Source organism: Columba livia, chromosome 1, assembly GCF_036013475.1.
Source record: "Columba livia isolate bColLiv1 breed racing homer chromosome 1, bColLiv1.pat.W.v2, whole genome shotgun sequence".
Lineage (NCBI taxonomy): Eukaryota > Metazoa > Chordata > Aves > Columbiformes > Columbidae > Columba > Columba livia.
The window spans coordinates 141,619,007-141,645,181 of record NC_088602.1 but is presented as its reverse complement, the minus strand read 5'-3'; the positions used below and the strand labels follow the sequence as shown (position 1 = coordinate 141,645,181).

At 37.0% G+C, this 26,175-nt stretch overlaps 1 protein-coding gene across 2 annotated transcripts in view; it reads left to right on the top strand.

The window, feature by feature from the left end:
• The window catches only part of LOC102092424 (potassium voltage-gated channel subfamily KQT member 1), a 492,070-nt gene that overhangs the window by 78,822 nt on the left and 387,073 nt on the right, over positions 1–26,175 (top strand). For both annotated transcript variants that reach the window (XM_021298409.2, XM_065033942.1), the window contains exon 12: positions 18,295–18,409. In XM_021298409.2, coding sequence (XP_021154084.1) covers positions 18,295–18,409 — 115 coding nt within the window. The remainder of the gene's footprint in view (positions 1–18,294; positions 18,410–26,175) is intronic.

Below are 26,175 nucleotides of genomic sequence, written 5' to 3'. Positions count from 1 at the left end.
CATTTTTGTTTTTGCTTCCTGTTTAGATACCTAGCTGTTAGCCACTTTCTAAATGATTTTAGTTTGCTTGATATAGCTCTTTACATAGCATATGTTTTGCAGTCCCATCAAAGATGCTTAGAAAAGAACTCTGAATACAGGGATGTATAGTGCACTTTCCAGATTATCTCAGCCACAAATCCATGGTAATCTTTACTTTTATTTCTGTGCTTTGAAGATGGTACTCTGCACCACCAGGAATAAGTGCTGTGATGGAAAATCTGGCCTGTCAACTTGCCTAAAATATATGCACAAGAAGTTTTTATACCTTTATGTCAGTTTAATCATATCAGGTGTAAAAGGCTCACTGTATGTCTGAATATAAATAGAAGGAGAGAAGTCTAAAAAATAAAGCTTCAACCTCTGTGCATGGTAAAAGCTGACACATTCCAGTCAGTGATCTTTGGTTTTTGCAAGTAAAGATTTAATAACCTTTCCAAGAGGGATACAGAGGCAATCGATGCATTTTAAGTGGTCTTATTTGCTATTACATAATGAATCTTCAAACATGTTTAATTCTGGATTTATACCTCCTGCATCTGTTGCTGGCTGACTTTCTTTCTGCTGTTCTCATGAGTGCTGTGTCTGAGAACATGAAATCAACACACTTTGCTGTCCTGTTTGAAACTGAGTGAGGAGTCATTTTGGGGATGCCAGTATTGCACTGAGCTATGATCTGATCTAGTGATGCTTGAACACTTTCCTATTTTACTTCTACTTACTCCATTAGAAAGTAGTATATACAGCAAGAGTGGATGTGTCTCAGGGATGTGCACAATCCAGTCATTCCAAACAGATAAGTGGTGTGTGTGTTTTGTTGTTTTGTTTCATTTTTTAAATTGTTGTGCTTTTCCCTGTTAATTCTGGTCTGCATAAGATATAACAGACAAGAGGTGAAAAGAATCAGTTGTTCTGAAGACTGTTCACAGACTCTGTTAATCATGAAAACCTAGGATAATGGGTACTGCACCATGTGTCTACCAGTTAGAGGCAGCCACAACTGTAAGAGTATTTTTTGTGACTATTGCAAAAAAGAAAAGCAGCTGCTTGTCATTTACTTAACCTTGCTTGGGCTAAATTTAATCAGTGGAAAACATCTGGAACTGATTCCCCTTCAGTTTGGAGTATCCAGTAATCTGCTGTGTACATACAACTGGTGCACCTTTAGCATTAGAATACTTGGCTAAACAATCTTTTGCAATATTGTTATCTTTTTGGAAAGAAAAGAGGAAGCAACAGTAATTTCCTAATGAGCAAACATTTGCAATGTTCTGTATAGGTTGCATTGTTCATTGATTTTTTTGTGCAGCTGTTGTATGAAATCTATTGATCAGGGTTAATATATTTCTAAGTGAGTAAGACTGCTTATTTGTATTGATTAAAACTGGGCCAAATTCTGAACTTTTTAGCATTGCTTGACAATGACAGATAAAACAATTTGACCTTGTTACTTTTTTTGATAGAATGTGATGTTGAATTATGAGCAAACTTGGAGGATGTGAAAAGCTCTGCCTGTGATCTGAGTGGTTTTACTTACTCTTAGCCTTTCTTGCAGAATTGGGATGTTGGACTTTTATAGCGAGCTACTGATATCTGCTTTTCAGCTGACTCTTCCTTTAAATAAAACTGAAGAAGACATTGAATTGGGTAGTAATACTGGATAGAATGCTAACCATTGTTAAAAAGATACTCAGACATATATGGAAAAATAATTGATGCATTTAAGCAATATTTGGTGTGGATGATACATTTGGAACATTTACTCTTTCTTTAACATAAATCCTGTTCACTTGCAGGAGAACATTTATATTTAAATGAAACTCTTTAGAAACAGTGAGTTGGGGAAAAAGCTCTTTTTCCTTAGTGTTCTCCTGCATAGAAATTTACAGTGAATATCCTGGCCGACTTGTCAATAATTTCTATTGGAAGTCCTTTGGGGTAAGGCCCATGGGGCAGAGACGGAGGGAAGGGTGATGTTCTACTTTAGGCATCCCTTCTCTACTTTGCTTCTCTGTTAGGGAGTTCTCTTGCTTTTCCTTCAATGCTAACATAGGTGAGGCTACAACATGGCACCCTCCTGTCTTGTGTTATGAAAAAATACAGATTTGATCAGTGCTACTCAACGCAGCAGAAAAGTACCCAGTTTTTAAACATAAAGCAACATTGCTGGCCTTTTAAATTATGTATTATCTCTGTAATTGGTGTTAAGCGCCTTCCACCAGTGACAATCTACTGTCAAGGGAACAAAAACCTTCCTGGGTTTCCTCTTTTTCATTCTTGCTGTGTTCTGTAGCATGTTGTCTTGCCAACAAGAGAGCCGTGTGTAGTTGGCATGGACTTAGAAACTCCTTTGTAAACGGAGAAGAATTTTTTTTCATCTCAGAATAAGGTGAATTATGAGGAGAGTATCTGTAATACAATTCTGATAACTAATTCCAGGAATTCTGGCTTGCACACAACCTGGTCCTGAATCTACCTCATGGCTATGTAAAGTGTGACCGTTTTCTGACCCTTTGGATCTGTTTGTGTTCCTTGAAGTATTATATTATGCTGACTTCTCAGAACTTAATTCTAGTTTTCAAAAAAAGCTTGAGCGGCATAATGCCAGTGTTTGTTGCTAGTGGATTTTTTGTTCTGTTTTTAATGGGGTGAATCAGACCACAGCAATGGGATACTCTAGGCCTGGTTGTACTAACTCAATTAAGATCCATTTCAGGTCAGGTTGACCTGAATCTATACTAGATTAATTTGTACTGAGTGAGCCATCATGAAGTAAGTGTGTGCTGGCAGCCCTAGATAGAAGTCTAGAAGTTTCTCTTGTTGTTTATTTGAAAAGCCCAGAGTGGCTGCTTTTTCTGTAACCTTGTAAAAGAGAGAGAGTGCCTGCACAAGATTTTGGTGTACGTGGGGGTCCAGCAGCTTAAGGTTTACAGGCATGAATTTAGGCAGCCTGATGAGCAGGAAGTATATGTGAAAGTACATGCAAACTTGCTTTAGTATCATAAAATATCATTGTTAAATAGAGTTTTTCTTGTTGTAGAAATGGTATCTCTGGAAGTTCTGTAGTTGGACTGTTTCTAATTAGGTAAAATCACATAACAGGCTTAATCATATGTCAGGAATGGCATCAGCTTTAGCTGACAGAGATCTACTTGGATAGGACAGTGATGGCTTTTACGGGGAATTTCTTTGCTTGGTAAAGATCCTCAGTTTACACTATTTGTTATCTTCCACTTAAGTCTCCTCAAAGGGGTAAAGATGTTCTTTGCTAGATAAATAAATGCATTAGTATAGGCCAAATCCAGACATGGACTGGCTGGAGTGGAAGCAACCTGGGGAAGAAATACTTCTTGAACCTCTCTTACAAATGGAGAGAAAGGAAATTTGGGTTGGGGTTCACAAAGTCTGCATCAGTAGCAATTTCTAAAAAAAAAATTAATTTGAACAAGTTTGCTGTTTACTATTTTAAAGTATTTAATTCAGAATAAGACTTACTAAGCAGACCTCTGCTCTCTTCTTCTACCTCCTTCATCTCCATATTTCCTCTCTTCTGCATTGAAGAGACCTTAGCATGTTCCTGACTCATTGGATACAATCACACATACATGATCTTCTCACTCCCTCTGTTCATTTAGATGCTGCTGTGACTGGGTCATGCAGTTCTTCTCTATATGAGATGGAACTGTCTGAGACATTTTTCCAATGTTTATCTTGTTAGATTCTCTGCCAGCCCTCTGAGGAATCTATACCGCAGGGAGATAGGATGCATTAGCTTTGCACATCCTCCCTTGTGTAGTGCAGATGTGTCCCAGCTCAAATGCTGAAATGTGGAATTTTTCCATGAGACTCCCTCCAAAGGTATTGATGTCTTAGCCATGAAAAAATGAAGTAATTGTTGTAGAAAGGTTCTCTTCAATTTTGGTGATCTTATCACTGAGGTGAGTTGCTCTTGCAACTGAATAACTACTCCAGGGTAAATAAAGCTGCTGAATTTTGTCTCCATGCTGCCAGCTTTCATTTAACCTGTTGAACTTCAAGTAACAGAGCATGTTCTGCTGACTGTCAGACTCTGAGGTCTTTATAGATTAACAGGAGAGTTCTAAGGTTTCAGTTGTGAATCCCCTGTAATACCAGATAAGAGTGCTGTAGATCTGGGCATAAGAGAAGCCAGTCCTTGTCAAGGAGGTCCTTGTGTGCCATGCTAGCAAAAAAAAAAAAAAAAAAAAAAAAAAAAAAAAAAAAAATGTTATAATAACCTTTGCAAAATCAGAAATGGTTAGTACTTTGAACAAAGCAGGAAGATCTTCCCTTCATTTGTGACTTCAACCTAATTTGATCTGTTCTCAGATGGAAAAAAGGATCATATACAAATCTGGACAAGAGAACACTAAAGCATATATAACTTGAAAGCCAACTCACAGTACACAGGTTTTGGGGAGGTTTTGGGTGGGTCCCCAATGGATAAACATATTCAGTGCTCAGAACAAAGAAGCAACTGCATGAGAGTATTGACGAAAAGGGGAGGAGTGGGAGGGAGATGGGGAACAAGGTGTTATTTGCTTCATACTGGTTTGAAAATCTCCAACAGCCTTGTGTACAACAGTCAATGGCCTTTATGATGCCAAGAGTCTAAAAGGTAATGGAGATCTTGGGTCCCAATGCTTTATGATTGTAGTAAAAGTTTTCATATTATCTTCTTGAAAGAAGTAATTTACCTCTTGGGCTATGCCTTTAGTATTTCCAGAGTCTGAAATACCTTCCTTTAAAGGTTTATTGGAATAAAATTCTTTTTTACTTATATCCTACCTTTCTAGGTTTGCGACATGGTGCTGCACCAGTGACACATTTTTCTCTATAGCAATATTAAGAGTGTTTGAGGCCATTGCATGAGTTTTTCCATTCACTGCACAGTGCACATTCAGATCTGTGCTAACATCAGTGTAAACAAATTTTGATGTATTCTCAACTGCATGTGAACAAATTTATTGAAAAGAAAACCCATCAAGAATTCTTGGATGCCACCTCAGACTTAGAAAGTCCCATAGGTGCAGACCACAAGTTCTCTGTGAAGGTAGCTGTGTGTATTTGTCCTGTTCTTGTACATCTGTTTGTCACCTCTGGAGACAAGGCAGTGCATAATACAGTTCTTTGTCCTGATCTGTTGTTATCTGATATTAGGAAAATCCAGTGTGCTTTTTTTTGTTTTCTGTTTCAGTGGTTATTTGAAAGTACAAACCATTCCAAGATGGCACATCTATGTTTGTATTTGAATGACCATGGAATCCTGCTACCCTTCTATTTACTGTTACCAAAACATATATAGTGAATCACCCATTTTTGTCTAGATTAAATGGATGAAGCAAAATCTTTATAATTTGAAACTATTGCTGAAAGAACACTTCAAGTCTTAAACATTGTTGAATTAGCCTCTGTCTGGTCTTTGCCCAAGGCAAAGGTAGAGGCAGGATCACCTGTTCTATTCTAACCTAGTCTTTGAATGCAACAATTTTTTTTTTTTTTTTTTTTTTAAACTAAATGTCTTCACTTGTCTTTGAAACACAGCCTCCCTATGGCAAGGAGCCAGTAGCCATGCTCAGAATACAGGCTCAAGTCAGGTGGGCTCTTGGCTCGGGACACAGGTAGAGTAATACAGTGCTTTCCTGAAAGGTCCGTCTAAGAACTTGGGCAACAGCAAAGTCTGTGAAATATGCTGTGAGGAAAATGAAGCTAAAGTGATTCAGGGAGGACCCTTCAAGGTAGTGATGCAACTGTCAAGTATTTTACACTCTTTCAAAAGGAAACAGTATTCCTTGGCTGTCTAAAATGTCTTCTAAAACAGTGGTTCTGACTTTTTTTCTTCCTATAGAATAAGTTCAATTTTTAGTAAGCTTTTATTTGAGCTAAAAATGTATTTGCTAGTTTACATTAAAAAAATCAAATTTAAAACTACCTGTGAATTTTTATTGTCTGAAAAAATTTACCCAAGGGCTCTAACAAAGTTATTCTAGAGATGCTTTTATTACAGTTATCATACGATCCTACTGTGCATTACAAGATGGAGGATGGAAGTTGGTAAACACTGTTTGGATTCTTCAACTGAATTAAGAGACTGAGTGGTATCAGGATCTTTCATGCCAAAGAAAACTGAAGGGAATATTCTGCAAGGATAGTCTATGGTTTGCCTATCAACAAATAACAGAACTTCTTTAGCCAGTCAGTGGGACTAAGAAGATTGTCCTAGTGACACTTGCAGTTTCAGTCCTCTCCACAATGTGTCTGAAATCAGTAGTGATGTTTAGAAAAAAAAAATGCACCTATTTTTTTTTTCATTTAAAAATACTTGTTTGGAAATCAAGACAGTATCATGTAAGTATTTTTTTTCCCCCCTGCTCTGCCTCTTTTAGGGTTCAACATCTGTAGCTGTGTATGTGTGTGTGTGTGTGTATATATATATATACACACACATATATATATACACATATATATACATATATACATATATATGTATTTATATATATAAAACATTGACTCTGATAAATCATGAAATTAGTGACAATAATACTGAGAATTGAGCCATGTCACTTTGCATGTATCAAAGATGAATTTCTGTCTTAGTCATCAGTAATGTGGCTTAAAGAAGCATGGTTAGAAACAAAGCCTTGTGATGGGACTGATGGGATAAGAAAATATGTATCTGTTGTGATTTGTATAATCCCAGTCAAGTCAACCCCTCAAATTCAACATTAATCCTGATTTCTATTTGGGGTTGGCAGAATCTACAGCCATTTCATAATGAACTGAGCATTGTATTCGGCAATCTCAGCACTAGCAATGATCTCTGTTCTCTGCTTTTCGGGGCTTTGTTGCCCCTCTCTCCAAGAAGAATGCTCTTTGTTCCATGTAAATGTGTTTTATGGGGAGAGTGGATCAGTCACACTGAAGTGCAAGGGGTGTTTAAGAGTGAGATTTTTTTTTTTTATTTATTTTCTTTTTCATGCTCTTGCACACAGGTCCTTTGGTGGAGGGGAAAGGCAAGACATATGGTAGTGCTGTATGTCTTATCGTTTCTGTGAGTGTGGTTGTCACTGTGATGTTTTTCAAACAAAATCATGGCCTGCTGCCAGGGGAGAATCAAGGTCACTCTAAGCCTCAAGAGCTACAGGATGCATTCAAATATGTTTTCACTATGTCATCATTAAAGAAAGGCTTTAGGCCTCTGACTGAGGGCATGTGTCAACTTAGAGCTGTATCTCAGTTATAAACATAATTGTTCGCTTGTCATGTACAATTTTTGGTTGTTGTTGGGAGTGCAGAATACTAACTATGCTGTGTCTTCTAAAGCTAAATATTAATATGAGTCTCAAAAAATTGAATAAAAGTCATGTTCTATCTGTAGCAGCAAAAGCTCAGCAATTTCTTAATAATTAAAACAAATTTAAGTGGAACTTGAAAAAAAATCTAAATATTTCCTAATGAGAATTCTGAATAAGCAATATGAGAAAGTTAGAACGTAGTATTAATAGTGAATGCATGTACTGATTGAGCTCTGAAGTACAGCATTGAAGACACCATTAATTAAATTTTAAATAAAATGCAATCAGTGGGCTCGCAGCATTTCTAGGAAGATAAGTTATTATGGGGTGTGTTGTGCTTATAAGATGTTACAGTTTATATTTGACGATCTGAAGACCTGTCAGTCAAAATTCTTGTAGTATTGGGTTCACATAACAGTGGCTATTTTGAATTCCTTTTTTAATAGTTGTAATTTAGACTTTTACTCAAATTACTGCCTTACCCAAAATATCTTCACATTCCACATTTAGCAAATAAATATTTAGAGCAAATGTATTTGAAATAGGAAGGGAACACTCTTAAAACATGATTTCTTTTTACCTGTAATACACAAGATAATAACAGCTGGAGCTTCAGGTAGAAATAGTTTTGATTTAGTGCAGTCAATAGCTACAGATGATCTTGCTCAACTTGCTTTGTGTTTTAGGACAAATATGGCAACTATTTCCTCTAGTATTAAGGTTCACTTTCACTTACAGCATTTTAGCAGTCGGTGCTGTATGAATTCAGGATTAACTGCTAGTCAGTGTGAAATTATTCTACAAGGATTAAATTGTGTGACACAAAGAGCTGCATTAGACCACTAAATAATTGTGACGTATTTCACTGTAATTACAGGAATTGTGTTTTGTGTTCTTGTGAGTCAAAACATTGATAACAATTAAGAGGATGTTTCTAATTTTACTGTCATTGCAATTTGTATGCTTTGACCATTAACAGTCTTGAAAAATAAAAACATTTTCAGACTGGTTTATTTTCTTTACTAACCACTCTAAAACTGTACTTCCTTTTTAAAATAAACATCTTTACTATAATGACAGTTCTGAATTCTATAATGGCAAGTAACTCTATATATTTATATTACATGATACATTCCCTATGTGTGATTCGAAGAGTTTGTATGTGTTAAGAGCTCTCCATGCAGAGCTAACAAGCTGCCAAATTACATTTCACTGGCCATTAATTGTTTCATTTTAAGGTCAAGTTCTTCTTGACCTTCAAAAAATAATAAAAAGCCAAGCAGTGGAGAAGTATCACTTTCAAAGTTATTTTTGTCTTATTTTTCTTGCTCGTTCTTACTGTATGTTTTGTTTTTCAGAATAACTGATCCTAACAGTCAAGCACTACTAGTCTTGAAAAGTCAAATGCATTAGTATTGGTGGCTTGAATTTATTCACGGAGAACTGATCTCTGAACATATTCACAAGCTGTAGATGGTATCTCCAACTCTGAAATATGTGCTCAAAATGACATGGATTGTGTCAGATTAGCAAAATAGACAGAATAAGGCTTCAGTTAAGAGAAAAAGAGATTTGTCAAAGTTGAAATGGGTTTGAATGCTTTGCTGTAGAATATTGAGAAACTATGGTTTCTTTATATCATTTGAATACAATTTGTCTTGTTAGATTCTTTCCTAAAGGTGTCAAGTTCCCATTCCTCCTGGACTGGTTGTGGCAGCATTTGGGCCTAACATGCAGGAAAAGTAGCTCACTGCTGACAATATATGTCAGCAACTTATTCTGTGCTGTTTCGGCCACGAAGTGTTAACAGCAAATGTAAACTACTGTGGCAGAATTAGAACTATTCTGCAGAAAGCTGTGACTGCAGATTTGCCTAGTTATTGAAATATTTAATGCAAGACTACATAGTATTAAGCTAGTAAACCTGCAAAGGAAAGATATATAGGGATTTCTCACTGACCATGATGTTGAATTGGTAACATAAGCGTGCCGAAATATGTCTTGAGACTGATTTTTTTGCTAGGAGATATTTGAGGAGATGAGGTACCTGCTGTCCTTGCTTGAAGAAGGATAAACTTGAAGGCTGGGAAGTCTTCAGGTAAAATAGATAGGTAGATGCTTTGCTTTGGACAAATGTTCTTTTTTTTTTTTTTTTTTTCTATTGATGTCACTTACTGAATTTTTCCTGCTGTCACAACGCTCCTGCTATTGCCATGTGACAGAACTTAATAGCTCAACTGTATCTTCTGTGCAATTCACTCTGTGTGTTTCTCTGAATGCTTCTCTTCCCCAACAAACCAGGAAAATCTGTTTTCTAACCTCTGCCAGACCTTACCACTTCTTACCATTCATATCAACTGCATGTATTTGACTAAGTTTGGAATCCTGCATTTTTTGTGTTTAGGAAAAATAGCTTTCGTAAGAATAAAGGTGTTGCTTTTTTTAGGAGTAGAGCCCAAGAGATGGGCCAAGAAATGTTGAAACAAAGTTGTCAATATTCACTTCTATATCCACATAGAAACCTGGGGAGAGCTAGCAACCTGAGATACACTGTGTATCTTATAGAATGACAGAATCATTTTTGTTGGAAGAGACCCTTAAGATTGAGTCCAACCATAACCTAACTCTAGCACTAAACCATGTCCTAAGAAGCTCATCTATGTGTCTTTTAAACACCTCCAGGAATGGTGAGTCAACCACTTCCCTGGACAGCCTTTTTCATTGTCTCCTTTCAGGTAGCTGTAGAGAGCGACAAGGTCTCCCCTCAGTCTCCTTTTCTCCAGGCTAAACAGCCCCAGTCCTCTATGGCCTTCTGTCCTGCATCTTACTGAGCCAAACATACTAAAGGACCCCGAAGACAAGGAAGCCAGAGAAACAGAAGGCCTATAACTGAACCCTACAGGGGTTTCTTGGTTTTCAACCCAAATCATGCATAGAAATCTCCCATCTTTTGAGCTGTTGATCAACAGCTGAACATGAGCCAGAGCTGTGCCCAAGTGGCCAAAACCATCCTGGTGTGCATCAAGAACAGTGTGGTGAGGCTGCATCTCGAATACTGTGTTCAGTTTTGGGCCTCTCACTACAAGAAAGACATTGAGATGCTGGAGAGAGTTCAGAGAAGGGCAACTAAGCTGGTTGAAGGGTCTGGAGCACAAGTCTGATAGAGAGCAGCTGAGGGACCTGTGGTTGTTTAGCCTGGAGAAAAGGAGGCTGAGGGGAGACCTTGTCGCTCTCCACAGCTACCTGAAAGGAGGTTGTGGCATGGAGGATGTTCGTCTCTTCTCCCAAGTATCAAGTAACAGGACAAGAGGAAATGGCCTCATGTTGCACCAGGGAAGGTTCAGATTGGATATTAAGAAAAATTTTTTCACTGAAAGGGTTGTGAAGCACTGGAACACGCTGCCCAGGGAAGTGGTTGAGTCACTATGCTTGGAGATGTTTAAAAGACATGTAGATGAGGTTCTTAGGGACATGGTTTAGTGCAAGAGTTAAAGGGTTGGGCTTAATGAGCTTGAGGGTCTTTTCCATTATAAATGATTCTATGATTTCATCTGAGCAGATAGTGAAGTGGCACCAGCACTGCATGATTCTCTGCCATGCTCCATTAATCTCTGATTGTCTTCTGACAGGTTATATCTGTGCATGTGGAGGTACTTGCAACCCTTTGTGCAATTGGCCCCTGACGACTTTTCTGAATCTATCAACAAACGTGCTTGTCAGTTAATGCCAAACATTACACTGGTTCAGCAGTATGGATGCTTGCTCCCTCTACAATTTATCTCACACAAAATACTTAGCTAAACATTCCAAGCCAATATGCTTCATTTAAAGCAAACAAGTTGATTTTTTGCTAAGTGTATTTTTTATCAAGTTGACTTACAGTAATGATGCTGTAGAAAATTTTTGTTGTGAGGGTTTTTTTGAGTGTGAATGTGTTGCATCCTTCTTGTTTGCTGGGTCTTACAAGGATTTTCAGGCAGTTGCATAGGTTAACAGTATCTTTATATGCATTCAAAAGTAAGCTCCATTGTTTTCTCACTGCATGTCTTCTAGTACTACATGCCTTTGTGACTTTGGATTGTGTGTTGGTATTCATTTACATCTCCGTGCTCTCCCATTAGACATGTAATGAGTGATTATGGTTCCATGGGGTGTAAATCGGTGTGTAATTTGGCCTGCAGGCTTATCTAAACAGAAGAATGTATAACAAAGTCAGCATTAGTGCACTTTGAGCACTGATTGTTTCAAATCAGATACACAGGAAACCAGATGTTGACGTTTATCTAAAACACTTGCAGCCAAACATGTAACTAAGTACAGCAGCAATAGTGCCAGTACTTTTTGCATATAGCTGGCAATAAGTTTGCAGCAAATACAAATTTATTCTTATTCCTCAATTTGTCTTTTTCAGATGCTCTTTTATTTCTGTTCAGCTAGCAGACTACTGTTTAATTCATTGAGGTCTGATTCTGAAGATCTTCTGGCAACAAAACCAAATACAGGGAGAATGTACAAGAATTGCAATATCAGCCATGTCTCTAATGACAATAAATTTAGATGTGTAAAAATTAGGTACATGAAGTGGCCTGGCTTCTTAAGCTGTACTGGGCACTTGTAGCTTTTAGAATTGTGTATGGGACAATCTGATTATTTGATATTTGCAGATGGCTTATATTTGAGTACCTAGTTAGGATTTAAAATCCTAGCTTCAGATGCACAGTATTTTTAAACATTTCTACAGAAAACTAAAATAAAAATAACTCTGTCTTATTTAGGCTAGTATTGAGTACACTCCTGACACTTTAGTTCCTGCTCCGGTGTGGGGATTGAACTAGATGCTCTTCCGAGGTCCCTTCTGATCCCTAACATTCTGTGGTTTTTGTGAATTGTAATGTAGAGAAGCTCTCATAATATAACTAATAAAGAAGTTATTCAGTCTATGCTAATGATATGTTTTGACATATTCTCTGAATGTGACTGTTCAGATGAGCTTGAATACCATTTAGCTGCCGAGATGAATAATAATAATAAATTGAAGAGGCTTTTAAAGGTAGGCTGGTGGTCAGATGTCAGATGCTTATGGATGCCTTGGCTTTCATAAGCCATTAATTTTGCTCTTTTGACAGAGGAAACTAAGGATTTAGAAATGTTTCAGTCTAGGCTGCAAACCAGTTTGTATCTATACAGCTTTAAAAATACCACATTTCAGCCAGTAAGGTGATACAAGCTCGTGCCAGAAGAAAAAAGACATGAAATAATGCTGTTATCTCACAGGTAGTTCCTCCCTGTGGATAAAGGAAGCACAGTCATCCTGTGGATTTTCTGTCAAGGTGCAGCCTTATGTGTAAAATCAAGCAAGTCATATGTTTGCTCCGTAGACATTTATAGTAGTGGAGTCTGGTGTTATGAGAGAGTGTGTTTGAAATTTGATTTGAAAGTCAGTAAGCAGTCAACTTGATAGTGTCAACTTTTAGGCAGGATTGATCCCACCTACTTTACACATCAAATAAAGATACATGCATTATAAGAAGTATAATGCCATTGTCCAAGATTGGACTGGCAGTCATTCTTCTGAAATGCCTTCTTTTCTCTTTGCCCATTGACTACAGATAAAACAGAGGTTTTTGGCTTAGATGTGTCACAGAGTGGGAATGAAAAAATGAGGAATTTTTCCTTTTTTTTGTGTGCTGTGTTCCCCATAGTGCACATTGTGGACATACAGTCTTTTAAAATGTTAGTTCCTACAGAAATAGTTTCATCAAAAAATGAAATGTTCTGTCTATGAAGCGTGCAGAGGAGATTTTTTTTTTTTTAAAGTGTATACAGAATTTAGGAAACATTACTGAATGTCTCTCGTAGTGGAAAATTTGCTCTAAGCACCTTTAAAAAAAATCTAGTCAATTGTTCTCACTGTGAATAAGATGATAAACAGTGACGCTGAAGAAACTGACTGGAATTTACTTTTGCTCTCTTAAGCCTGCTTTTTTTTTTTAAAACATTCTGTTTTAAAAACAGCCAAATAAACAAGCAAAAACTCCAGACAAACAGAAAAGCCCCTACCCTTACTTCCATCTGGTAGAGGAGACCTTACCCTCACCAGCGTTCTCTACATGTTAATCCTTTTACTGGTGATTGAAGACTGGTTGAACTCTTACCCTTTTGTCCTGTCTGGCCCTTCTTCAGCCCTGCATTTTCACATGAAGCTCCACAGCTTTCCTGGTCATCTTGACCCATCTGCTCTGTGAGCTCTCCCCTGTCACCAGATAGTTGGCATTGTCTTCACACAATATGTTACTTAATGATTTGAGAAATAGATATTAATATGACAGGAACTGTTTTATCTTAAACTGTCTCAAATTTACTGTCCATTTCTAGATATGTGCCTGTGTTTTCCCAGTTTAATTTGCCAAATATCTCCTTTCATTCAAGTTCTTTTGGTGTTTGTATTCCTAGGAGCAGCAACTGCAGGTATCTCTCTAAGCAACCACTGAAATTCTCTGCAGACTTTTGTAAAGTAGACTGTGTGGGAAAGGCATGTATTATCTTTACATTTGTGTTGTTGTGGGGTGTTTATTTTGAGTATGAAAAGATTCCTAATAAAAACAGTAAGTTGGAATTATATTCAATACAAGAGACCTGTTTTTTTTTTTTTCTTCATCTTCTTTGTCTGAGAAAAGAGTAGTGTAAAACCTTCCTGGTTATTTTGTCCTGATATTGGAAAGCATTGCCTGTTTGAGGATGAGTGTGGTAATGTGTAATCATACTTTCTACTTCAGTTGTAAATTCAGAGTTCACTTTTTCCTCATACTCTAAAAACAGAAGTTTCTGTAATATAGACAAGGAATCTAAGGACAAATAAAGCTAAGCAGCATTACGAACATATCTCTGGGTTATGTTTGGATGTGTTTATTGTAAATTCTCACCATTTTAGAAACTGACACTGAAGGAAAAAAGTAGAGGTACATGAAACTTAGCTTTCCTTTTGCTGCTTCACTCAATGGGTTGATCTGTTTCATGGATTCCTAGGTCTATGACATTCACTGGTATTCATACTGTGGTAGTGTCTGTATTTTCAACTTGCTGCTTCCAACTGTTCATGCTCAGAAAATATTATATATTTTGCAACCAAATTACTACAGCTTCTTCATATTTTGAGTAGTAACATGTGGAAAGGAAGTATGACTTCTCTTTGCCCTTGATATTCTTTGCCTCCTTTCCTTGCTACTCTGGAACAACTAAAATTGGGCTTTCATGCCCTTAAAGTCAGTTTGGAAAAGGAAAGCTCATTAAAATAAATATAGAGAGGGAAGATAGAGTTGTTCTGGCTTGAACGGCAGCTGTTACAAAATTACCATATGTAGTAGCTGGACCTTACAACTTTGAGTTTTATTTCTGGAAAGCATCACTGCCTTGTGTTGAATGTATTTTAATGCTCCACATTTCCTCAAAATGAAAGCATTATAATGAATGATTATTATGAGTTACTTCATTGCTCAGAAGCTTATGGCTTCTTGACATTCAAAAAATATTTTTGTTCCTTTTTGTGTGATTTTTGGGAATTTTTATTTATGACTGAATATTGCTGTCTAAATGAGTTTTGAAATTTCACTCAGGGAAAGTGACAGTTAACTTCAGAAATGGAGTTGTTTCCATAAAGTGTGTTTCAAACAAGAAGATAACTGCTTATGACTCTGACAGTCCCCTTAAGAACAGAAAATATTTAAAACAGAGGACATGTTACTTGCATTTCATTGCCTTTAATATTTCGATGTTTGAACCAGAAGACATTACTAATGGATTAATATTTTAAAGCAGAAACACACAGAATTAATGGATGATAAAAGCATAAAGGGATTTAGTATTTAATACCTTTTATTTTTTAGAGTTACAAGGATAAAACCAGTATTCTCTTGTGATGGCTTAATAGTTCACAAAACACAAACCTGAACCAGCTCTGAACTGAGTCAAGTAGCTCTGAGAGTAGAAGAGAGCCTTATAATATCGCCACCCAAATATTGCAAGTCTCAGAGTTGTGATTTCTGTTTTAACTTGATATTTAAGAGCAGCATTTCTAAGAGAATCTCTTCTTTCTCTTAATGCTTGTGTAGACTAGAGGCAGGTTTTTGAGATAAATCTAGTGTGTAACCAAACTGGCAAAAATTGTTCTGTCCACAGATCTGACTGTGTAGGAAGCATGGGAGGGGAGAGGGGTGGCAGGGAGGCAACCCTTGAGATGTGACCCAAGTTTTATGGAGCTAAATGCACATCTTCAATTCAACTAATAAAATAAGCTATGGGTATATGTTACCGAACTGTTTGTATAAAATACGTAATCACATAATTGTATTTTTCAAAATGCTTGTAGCAATGAAACATATGCCTACTACTTGTGGGATGAGACTGGCCCAGAAAATTACAGTGAAGTCTTCACCAAACAGAAAATTTGCATGCTTTTACCCTATGTAAAGAAGGAACAGAAGCTTGCCATACTTGTGTAACCAAGTGCTGATAGAGGCCATTAAACCCAGGAATATAGTTACACGTCTCCACAGAAGGCCCATGGTCAGAGAAGCAGGACTTTCAGGTGCACTCTGCAGTAATAGCAGAGCTTCTTTACAGTGCTCAGCACAGCACCCACAAATGGGAATAATGAGAAAGTGAAGGTTTCAGAACAGACATGCTACTGTTGTCCTTCTTCTCTCATAAGTCTCATGTTATGGAGCAAAGAGTTGTTGCTGTAGCAAACATTTCTCAGAAAAAGAATTAGCAAGCCAAATGTAAACAATTAGGGGTTGTTTTGTGTGTGTGTTTGTTTGAAGAACCCACAGATGCAGATTACAATCAGCAACGTGATAAAACAGACATAAGTTTGTAAGACAATATGGACCAAACCTTTAAAATGACAGGAATAAAATATAATCCTACTTCTTATCATGACAAATGCACTGCAGTGATTTTAATATCTATCGTGTACTATATCCTGTATATATAATGTACTATAACTATCTATCCTTTACTAAAACCCCCATGAATTAACCACGTCCCACTCTTACCATTTCAGCAGTCAATTGCATAGTAGGAACTGATAGCAATGCAAAGTTTTCCTTTTAATTTGATTAAACCTTACATAAGCATGGTGATTTGACTCTGTCTTGGGCCTACTCAAATTCTGCTAGATTTCTAGGAAAAAAATGTTACTGAAGTTGAAGCCAAAACTCCTCTAGTTTAATTTTGCAGATGTGATCATGTGTGATGGTATATCTTTAGAGACTGAAGGAGCCTGCTCCTAAATCTGTATGTGCTTCCCAAAGCAATACTTCGAATATCAGACCAATGTATCTCAGGACTTTGTCCAGAAATAAGGCTACATACTTCTCTTACAGAAAAAATATTTTATCAAAACAAGTGAAGAACTGGCAGGTCTCTCAAAACAAAGGTCATCTAGAGCAACAGAAATGTTTCAGTAGTATTAGAAGAACACAGAAGTTCAGGTTCCCAGTGCCAGAAAGATTGGGTTTTCTCCAGAAACATAGTTGTGCAGCAGATGTAAATAAAATTGCTTTGTAAATTTATGTCCCTTAGCAGCATTCAGTTATGCCATTTTATAATCATATTTCATAGACTTCATTTTAACTCCTTGCCATTTTAGCATTTAGCTTGAATGTAGTCCAGCCAAACGGTGTCTTAGAATTAACTTGGTGTTTCAACAATTCAGTTTTCGAGGAGACAAGTCTTCTCATTTGTCATGAGTTGTTTTTTTTCTTCTTACCCAGCATAGCATGTGCAAGTGACACTACTTAGTCTTTCACTTGTTTTGTTTGACATTTAATTTTAGTGATTCCCCCATTGCAAAAATTTATCTCTTTTTTTTCTCCCTTCAATTTATATGCATCATCATATGCATTTTCCAAGTTAGACTCAGAGTTCATAACTGTACATGCCGAGCTTTCAAGGATGATCAGAACTAAAATAGATAGAGAGCTTCCTTAGAAACTGTTAGAATTACTAGCAGTCATGAAAAGAATTGCCATTTTAGACCACAGCAATTGAAGTTAGATGTACTTCCTAGCTTTTGAACAACATAAATACAGGAAAGGATACTGAAAAGATCTTAAAGCAGAAATTGGTTATGAATGTTGACACAGCTGAACTTGGAAAGACAGGTACTTGTGTGCTTCACATTTATAGTGGAAGTCAGCCCTCTACTTGATATAAATGAGTATTGGGGCTAGAGCTTTTTAAAACATAATCAGCTTTAATCAGTTACAGGGCTAGCTGCACTTCTGGTTTTTTTGCAGTCTGTGAGTGAACTCCTTCATTCATTTGCCATCACATATATCTTCCTAACCTGTAATGAAATTTGCAGCATTCATAGGCTTGGGACATAAGCTGAGCTACAGTACGGCCTTGTATTCACTATGGTTACCCTGCTGGGCTGACTGCATTCAAAGACCTGAGGTTTTTTCCCCTGCTCTGTGTGAGAATTTTTGAACACTGATGAATATATTGACCAAATAGGGTGCTTGAAACAAAAGGGCTGTTTATATGATAACAGTAATAATTTTTTTAAAATAGTTTTGTGGAGAAATTAAATTATTCATTATTAAATAGTATTAACTGAGGAAAGAGAAATCAGATTGTCAGTCTATTCTCACACCCACATTGAAATTGTGGGTATGGTGAATTTCTACTTATGGGGAGACAGTCCTCAAGAAGACTTTTTTGTAAGAGGTTCCTGTGTATTTGAACTATGTATATGAACACATATTTTTGTATGGTGTATGTTCTGAGCATCAACTTCACTGATTTTGACAAAAAAAGAGAGCCATGACTAATATTAGAACCATTTACTTAATCTACTGCACAATATCTGAAACAAGAGAAAGGGCTTGTGTGTGTTATCTCCTTAATGCATTGTGATTTCTTTGAATTATCTGTGCAGTGAAAAGACATTTGGAAGGGAATACCCAAGAAATGTCAAGGGCTAACAGCTTCACAGATGACATTGACCTTATATCGGAGGAGTCACCACTGCCAGCTGTATCTGATGTGACACAGTAAGTAGAATAACAACTTTTTAACTGATAAAATAAGTGTTGATTAATGGTGAAAGAGACTTGTAACTGGACAAAAGTATTCTTTGCCTGGCTGCACTTGAAGTGATTGTGAGTTTGATCTTATTTAACAGTATACGGACATTTCTACAAAATATTAGTTTACTTTTAAATGCAAGTAAACAGAATGATCTTGCAACTAAATATTGCTAAATTCATTATTATTATATTTATAGACATGTTATATATAATGTATGTATAAATTTTAGCTTCTGAATACTTGTAATGGACTTCAAAGGAGCAGAAAGCATAAGGTTAAAAGTTATAGATATAAAGCTATAAAGGTAATATGTAAAAACAAAGTCAAAACACCATTACATGTAGTTTTATGCTTCTAAGTCGAGCATGCCATTTTTCACTTTTGTCTCATCTTGTATGTGTGTAATTCTACTTAGTAGGATGTTTTCATTTAAGAGTTGTCTTGATTCTTGAGTAGAAACATGGTATCTCATTATTCAAATTGCGACCTTCATTGGACAAGCATGGAACATGATGTATTAATAGATCATGATTTTAAATTGACATTTCTCATGCAAGATATTAACGCTGTATTTACCTGATGTGTATATCTATGCCTTCTACATGGAAATCAGATATACTTAGTGTGATTATTTGCCTTGTCTTTTAGCAGAAGTATAACCAGGTAAGTCTTCACGTGTGCTATACTTGCTTTAGTGTGTGAGCTTTCAAAAACAGAATGGCTTTTGCTTTGCACTTAGTAATGTATTCCTTACACTACTGTGAATTGGAATTTGTGATGAGGAAATAGTTTTTGTTTTCTGGACTTATGTACCAATTAGATTTATTTCTCTCCTCTTCGTTCCCCGCACTCCCTACCTGTCTTTGGAGTGAACTGCTTAACTGAAAGTTGTTTTATTTCATTTGGGAATAACATGGATTTGATAACCACTGCAGCAAATCTTCATCCTAGATTTACAGTGCAGTCAATGAATTAGACAAAAATTCTTCCAAGACTAGAATTCAGCCAAAGGTGTATATACAGGCAATGAACCTTCTCAGTCTGCAAAGTGAAAACATAACTTTTAAAGGTAGTATGCTATGCTAATTATAGTTTCACACGGAGAACTACTTTGTGAATTCAAACTTTGTCAAGCTGCCAAAAGGCAAAGTTTTCCTTGTCTTCAACAAGCATTATGAGTTACAAAATCAATCTCACAATATAACTTTATTCCAAAGCCAGTAACGGGTCATTTTTTAAGCTTTGTAAGCTGCTATGTTAATTGTTAAATGTGAAATGTCAGGTCTACTGTAATGTGAACAGTAGATTCTGCTGAAATCCTCTTTGCTAGATAGAGGGATGTCCTCTAATGACAGGAACCTTTACTTTCAGTTATACTGTTTTCAAGACCACCTTCATTTTGTGGGAAGGCAGGTATTGTCCCAGGAAAATAGAGTCATGCTACTTTGGACCAACACCTCTGGCATCAATCTGCACATGTGCATTAGTCTCACAGTAACTAACAACAGTGGTTGTTCAACAAAACCTATCAGGCTGTTTGGAAACTGGTGCTATACTATTTAAGACTGCATCTTGAGTGAAAGCAGACCAGTTCAGGGGTTTGCAGCACTGCCCAGGGTTTCAGTGGTGAATACATCCAGTACTGGATTTCTGATGTTAGTGATCCTTGCAAACTTAGAGAAGGTATGCTGTCTTGGTAGAGGGTGGAAAGTGTCAATAAAACCAAATAGCAAGCTTGAAAATTGAGCTCAAGATACCTTTCTATAGAAATATAGCTGCTTTGGATCCTTTAGATAGTTGGAATGATATTTGTTACTAGTGATCTGAGCAAAAATGTGGAAAATGTGTTCCTCCTGAGATGAGGAACAAAAGCTTCGTATTCAAGATACAATTCTGTGGTTGTCTGAATTTCTTGCTGGATGTCTCTGGCCCAGGCTATCTGGGTAAAAATCTAAAGTGGCTGCTGACCCGAGTGGAGTTATGTTGTTGTTACTGGTTCTGAGGTGTCCAAAGTTGAATAAGAATGATGTTGTTAGAGGTTAATCAAATATGACAGATGAAATAAATGTTAATTTCAATGAGCTGATGTGTAGTTCTGTTTTTAATAATGAATGCTTAGACTACCTTATTGCCTGATGTAATTACTCACTCAATTTTTCAGATTCTCTGTTGAGCAGTCAGCAGATGACTCCATCAGTGCACAGACAGACTGCAAAATGATGTTTTGTCAGTGCTTTGAAACCTAGAAAAAGTCAACAATTATATTTTACTCATTACAGCATATTTACTTGGTCCTTAGGTCTTCTATATATATATATATATTGGTAATAGTATCTAAATTAAGTTATACATTAGAGAAGTTCTAAATCTTGAGAATGTTACTTCTAGAGCTGGAAAGTTCATTTTTATCACTTTGCTTTTTGTTGCTTACCTTAGTACTCTCTTTATATCACCTGATTTTTTTTGGTAGAAGACATAAAATTGATTTGAAGATGGATCCATCATCCAGCTTGATTCAACGTAGTGCATAGTGCTGCTTCTTGCCCTTTCTTTCTTATTTCCTACTATATACACACAGATGTTCAGACAGAAGGATAGAGGATCTGGTATAAAATTAGGTCCTGCTCGTAAAGGTAATACATGGCAAAATCTTGTACCTCTGTAACAGATGGTTTACTAATGAAAGAGGCAAGAGATTATTCCAAATGGCACTGATTAAGCAAGTGGTAGGCTGTGATTTCTGTTTGTTTGTTTTTCAAGTCTTGTTTCCTATCCATTATTGGCAAGACTATTTTGTCTGTCTGATGCAGCCTTACCACTTGTATCACAAGGTCTTTGAGGAAAGAGCTGATGCTGCTGAAGTCTGTAAATTGGGTAAGCTTGCTAATTCTTGATCAGTGTCCACAAGCAACAAAAATGCAAATAAAACCCCTCAAAGCATGTGTGAATTTAGTAAGTGACAAAAGGAGAAAGGAGGAGAAATACACATCAGAATGAGAGCAGGGACAAACCTTAGTGGATTTCTGATCCCTCTTCCTAGTTTGAACATTTGAGGACAGCCACTCCCAACAGCAGGTTCAAACCAGAAATTACAGTTGAGATGCGCTTTAGCTGTGCTAAGTGACACAGCCTTTGGGGATGGGTATGTGGCTTGACTGACAAACAAGACAACTGCAAGTCCTGTAGACGTGTGCTAACGTTATCTTGCAGTATCAAAATCTATGATTGCAGAGGAAGAAACTGTAGTGGTTAAAAAGATGGGCACAAGTGAGCACCTTGGTGAGGTTGAACTGAGCACAGTGTAGGGTAGATGATCTTGGAAGGGAGAGAGCTGCCTGCAGGGAGTGGTTATAGCACTAGGGAAGGCCTGTAAGTTATTGTAGCTCCGATTGAAGGACATGCAGCTCTAAGGCTGCAGCCTGTGGCACTTGAGTGTTCCTTCAGGTGGGAAGGAAACATCCCCAGCATGAAGTGAGACTTGTGAGGTTATAGAGTTATGTGGAAGTTGTTAAGATATTCTATTTTAGATGGCCTAGAGTCCTCTACTTGTTTCTTTGCCTACTCATTCTCTCTCTCTTTTTTTTTTTTTTTTTTTTTTTAGTATGCTCCCGTCTTTACAAAGGAGTCACATTTGTACATTTGTTGGCCTTGATTTCACATTGCAAACCACAATAAGCTGAAGGAGGCAGGGGTTGTTAGGTTGTACACCCTACTGCTAACTGCACTTGTCACATGCCATAGATCTGTTGCCTATTGATCATCCAAGGGGGAAAAGAAATTCTGGAGAGGAAGGAGCAAAGGTTCTGCTGCATTCAGAACACTGAGCATCTTCTGGGAGGGGGGAGAGCATTTACTATATGTGATTTGCTTTTTTGTTCCCATGCTGAACTGTGCAAAGGGTGTTTGTCTCTTTTTGGGTTCTTCCTGGCTGCACTGGAGCTCTGCAAGAGTAAAGGAGACCCCTGAACACAACTTTAAGCCTAATTTTTTTTTTTGTCTCAAGCTAGTCCTATTGCCATGTAGATTGTGATGACAACAACACTTGGCTATGAAAATATTTTCTGTTGTACACACCAGAGTTAAACTTCCAGCAGGAAAGAGAGAATTTTGCCTATGGTCTGTATTGAAAGATTACACCAACCTGGTTCCAGATAGCACAGTTTCAGGAAAAATATACATAGCACCAGCTTTAGAAGCAGACATCCTGTTTTTGTTTTTGAGAGTTCTGTGGTTTAAAGCTGTGGTGTTTAAAGCTCTTTATGCTGTAAGGAAAAGCAAAAGTTAGAAATTCCGTATGTCAGCATGGTTAAGCAACTGTGGTTGAGTACGCATTTTGTAGCTCACTAAGGTCATGTAAAGGTAAATGTCAGTTAGTCTCTTAGCAGAAAGCAGTGTAAAGCTGCAGTTCAGCAGTCATCACATCAACTCTCCTGGGAGGAAACCTTTAGAAGGTGAGATCCACATACAGTGACCATTGTCAATGGTAATTGCCGTCAGCTGAACAGCTGTAGTAATAATTCTTCAGCTACACCTGTTCCCCATGAGAAAGTGGGGTCTTAATTACTTTTCATGGGTTGAGAGTGAGACCAACAGTTGCTTTTCTTTCTTCAGGCCCTGTCCACAATGGAGTCAAATCATGTTAAGGAACTATGTGTTTAATATAGTTCCAGCTAACATGGTTCTCTGATTCTGTAATTCTATGCAAAACTTTAGAAACCATTTATTTATTTCTGCTACATTTCTACATATTGATCTATGTGTAATGTGGCTGTGAAAATGTGTCACTATTTCAGTTAGAGGTCTTCAAATGGTGTAATAGAAGCATAGAGATCTGAAGGTGGAAGCAACAAGGTATCCACCATTCCTGCTTCCAATTTTTTTCTTTCAAGCTCATAGCATGAAAAACAGTTCTTAGATTCTACAGGGGAGATCTTATCTGCAAAATGATTACTGGAATAACCCAGCATTACTAAGTGGTTATTGCATAATCAAAGGAAGTGGAAATATCTGCTAAAAAAAAAAAAAAAAAAAAAAAAAGAAAAAAAAGAACCCTGAGGAGGGGTGAAAAGGTAGATCTGAGGTAAGGCAATGGCTGCAAAACCTCAAGGTCTACAATGTAGCACTTCGTTCTAACAGAGAAAACCGAGGCTCTGAGGGTAAGGATGACTGAATGCCTTGCCCTGTGTCAGCACTGGTGAATCCTGATACAGAAGTTATCACAAATTAATCTTCAGTGAGGAACGGAAACTTCTGAACAGATTGAGGCTTAATGAGGCAAAAAATTTATTCTTGTCTACTGTGTTTATGCTCACTCCAGGCTGCCTGGAAGAACAGAGCACCAAAGCTGATCCTCACTTCAGCAGAACTGGGATCTACAGAGATTGGAGGGGGACACAGAACTGCTGTTCACTGGAGTGGAGAGTTCTACTGTTGTTAGTAATCAATGCATCTATAGTCAAAGGCCTCATTAAAGTCAAAGACTTCATTAGTCTTGGCATCTAGCGTTCCTCCTTAAAAACATGTTTAGGAACAATGCTGGGTTTTCTTTTTTCCTGGTGGAAGTAGTTTATCATAGGATTGGTGTATATGAGTTATGACTGTTTTACTCCATTGCCCACTAACACTAATATTTCTTATGATACAAGTGAGTAGGACAAACTTACGCTAAGTAGAACTTATACTAAGTCTTTAAGCTCACAATAGAGGTGCTCAAATAGATGTGCTCCTTTTTAAGTTATTGGTCAGTACTTGAGAAAAGGAATATTAAATCCATCTTTCAGATTTGTTTCAACCTTTTAGTTGGTCCCTCCATATGCAGATGTCAATGATAGCTTTTATCAAGGACTTAAGAATATTTTTGTGTCTATCTTCTTTGGTTCTGCTCAAAAATCCAACAATGCGCAACTCTTGATACGAGGCGTATGTTCAGTCTTTCTGTGGGTGTGGTCCACCTGTGCAAACACTATTTATCTTTGTGTTTTCATCATAACTTCCTCTTATAGTTTATTGCTCTTAGTCTTATTAAAGAAACAGCTCACCTTATCACCAGCAAATCTATCACACTGAATATCACACTGAATATTCGATCTAGTAATTAGATAGTAATCTTCTGTTGGATAATTTGATCTACTGAAAACTCACTAATAACTTTTTTTATTACTAATATAGGGACAGCTAGGGCCCTTATTCGTCAGCTGGGTCCATTATATCACCTGTTGTCCTTTTGCACGTTTATGGATTATTCTAAAATATGGTTGTTAATTTTTGAAAACATGATCAGATGTTAGATGTAACCCATGATATTGTCCATGATATTACTGTGCTAATATAGGTATCGGAGAAAGCTGTGAAGCAATACTGTCCATCAGCCAGCTAGTGAAGGGAATGATATTCGGAGAGGTAACATCACCTCAGAGGAGTAGGTTGGCCAAATGGCAGCAGCAAGGTTGGTTGGAGTACAGAATATTCCTGAAGATGTTGCAGTTTGCCTACCATCACCACTTTTACATTTCCTTCATATTTTTGAAACAAACATAAAGTGAAGTGAGAGGGAGAAATGAAAAGCTAGTAAGTGGGCAACCTATAGTAACCTGAATGGAGGGCATTTAGAGATATTTTATTTCCAGCTTTCTGATAGTGCTGTTGTCTCTTGATGCTTATTAATGTTTCCACTCAGATACATCTAATATAGATAGTAATGATGGAACTAGTTCTGTCCACTGTACTCAAGAGTATTATTAATTGCTTCAAAGACAAATTTAGATGAGGGCCTGAGCTGAAAAAGTTAAAGCAGTGAAAATTTAACATACAGTAGTAATTTCTAATCTGGTTGTATGTTTTTTACCATTATAAGGCCTAGTGTTAAGTTACACTTTTTAGTACCATCTATTTTTGTATTGTCATGTCTAATTTCAAACTCCTTAAAAAGACTACTTCAGGATTTATTTCAGCACCTAAAGTATTTCTGTTACCATGTAATAGGAGAGCAAGTCTGGGATTAGGATAAATTGGCACCATTATGTAGTAACATTTCCAAATAATTTGACACTGCTTCTGAGGTGGTTTTGAATGTATTTTTTGGTTTTTATTCTGAAGAGTAACTTTTCAGAGAACTTGTTGCTCTTTCAAGTGAGGAATTTTGGCCAGTGGAGGGCACTGCACTATAACACAATGAGAGACAGAAACTGCTCTTTCAGTTTTTGAAACCTGACTTGTCATTTCAACAAACTTTCTTATAAACTTAATTTATAAGCATCTGAATTTTCCCAGTGTTAAATTGGCAAGCTGCCACACTAAGGAAAAAATGCTACATGTACTTGAACATCAGTTTAATGAGGAACTTAACCAACCCCCAAAGGCTAAACTTGGTATTGTGGTTATACTTTTGTAGAAAACAGACTATTGTAACAGCTCACTGAAGGCTGTCAAAGTATAACTAAGTGCATATATCATGTAAGCCTCTATTCAACAAATGGTTCAGATCTGACGGAAAAGTCTGAAATAAAAGGTTATTTTGGAAACAAGCTTCTACAAAAACATGACACTTCGTGTAATTTGTCTTAGTGAGTTTCCTACTCATTTCACAAAATTTTAGAGAGTTTTTCATGAAGGGGGTGTCTTGTATGAGAAATAGTTTACAAATACTGTCTCTAGTTTCAGATCAAACACACATTTGTGGCTTTGTTTTACTCAGAAATTACTATTTATCTCAGTAGCAAGTCAGAGAATG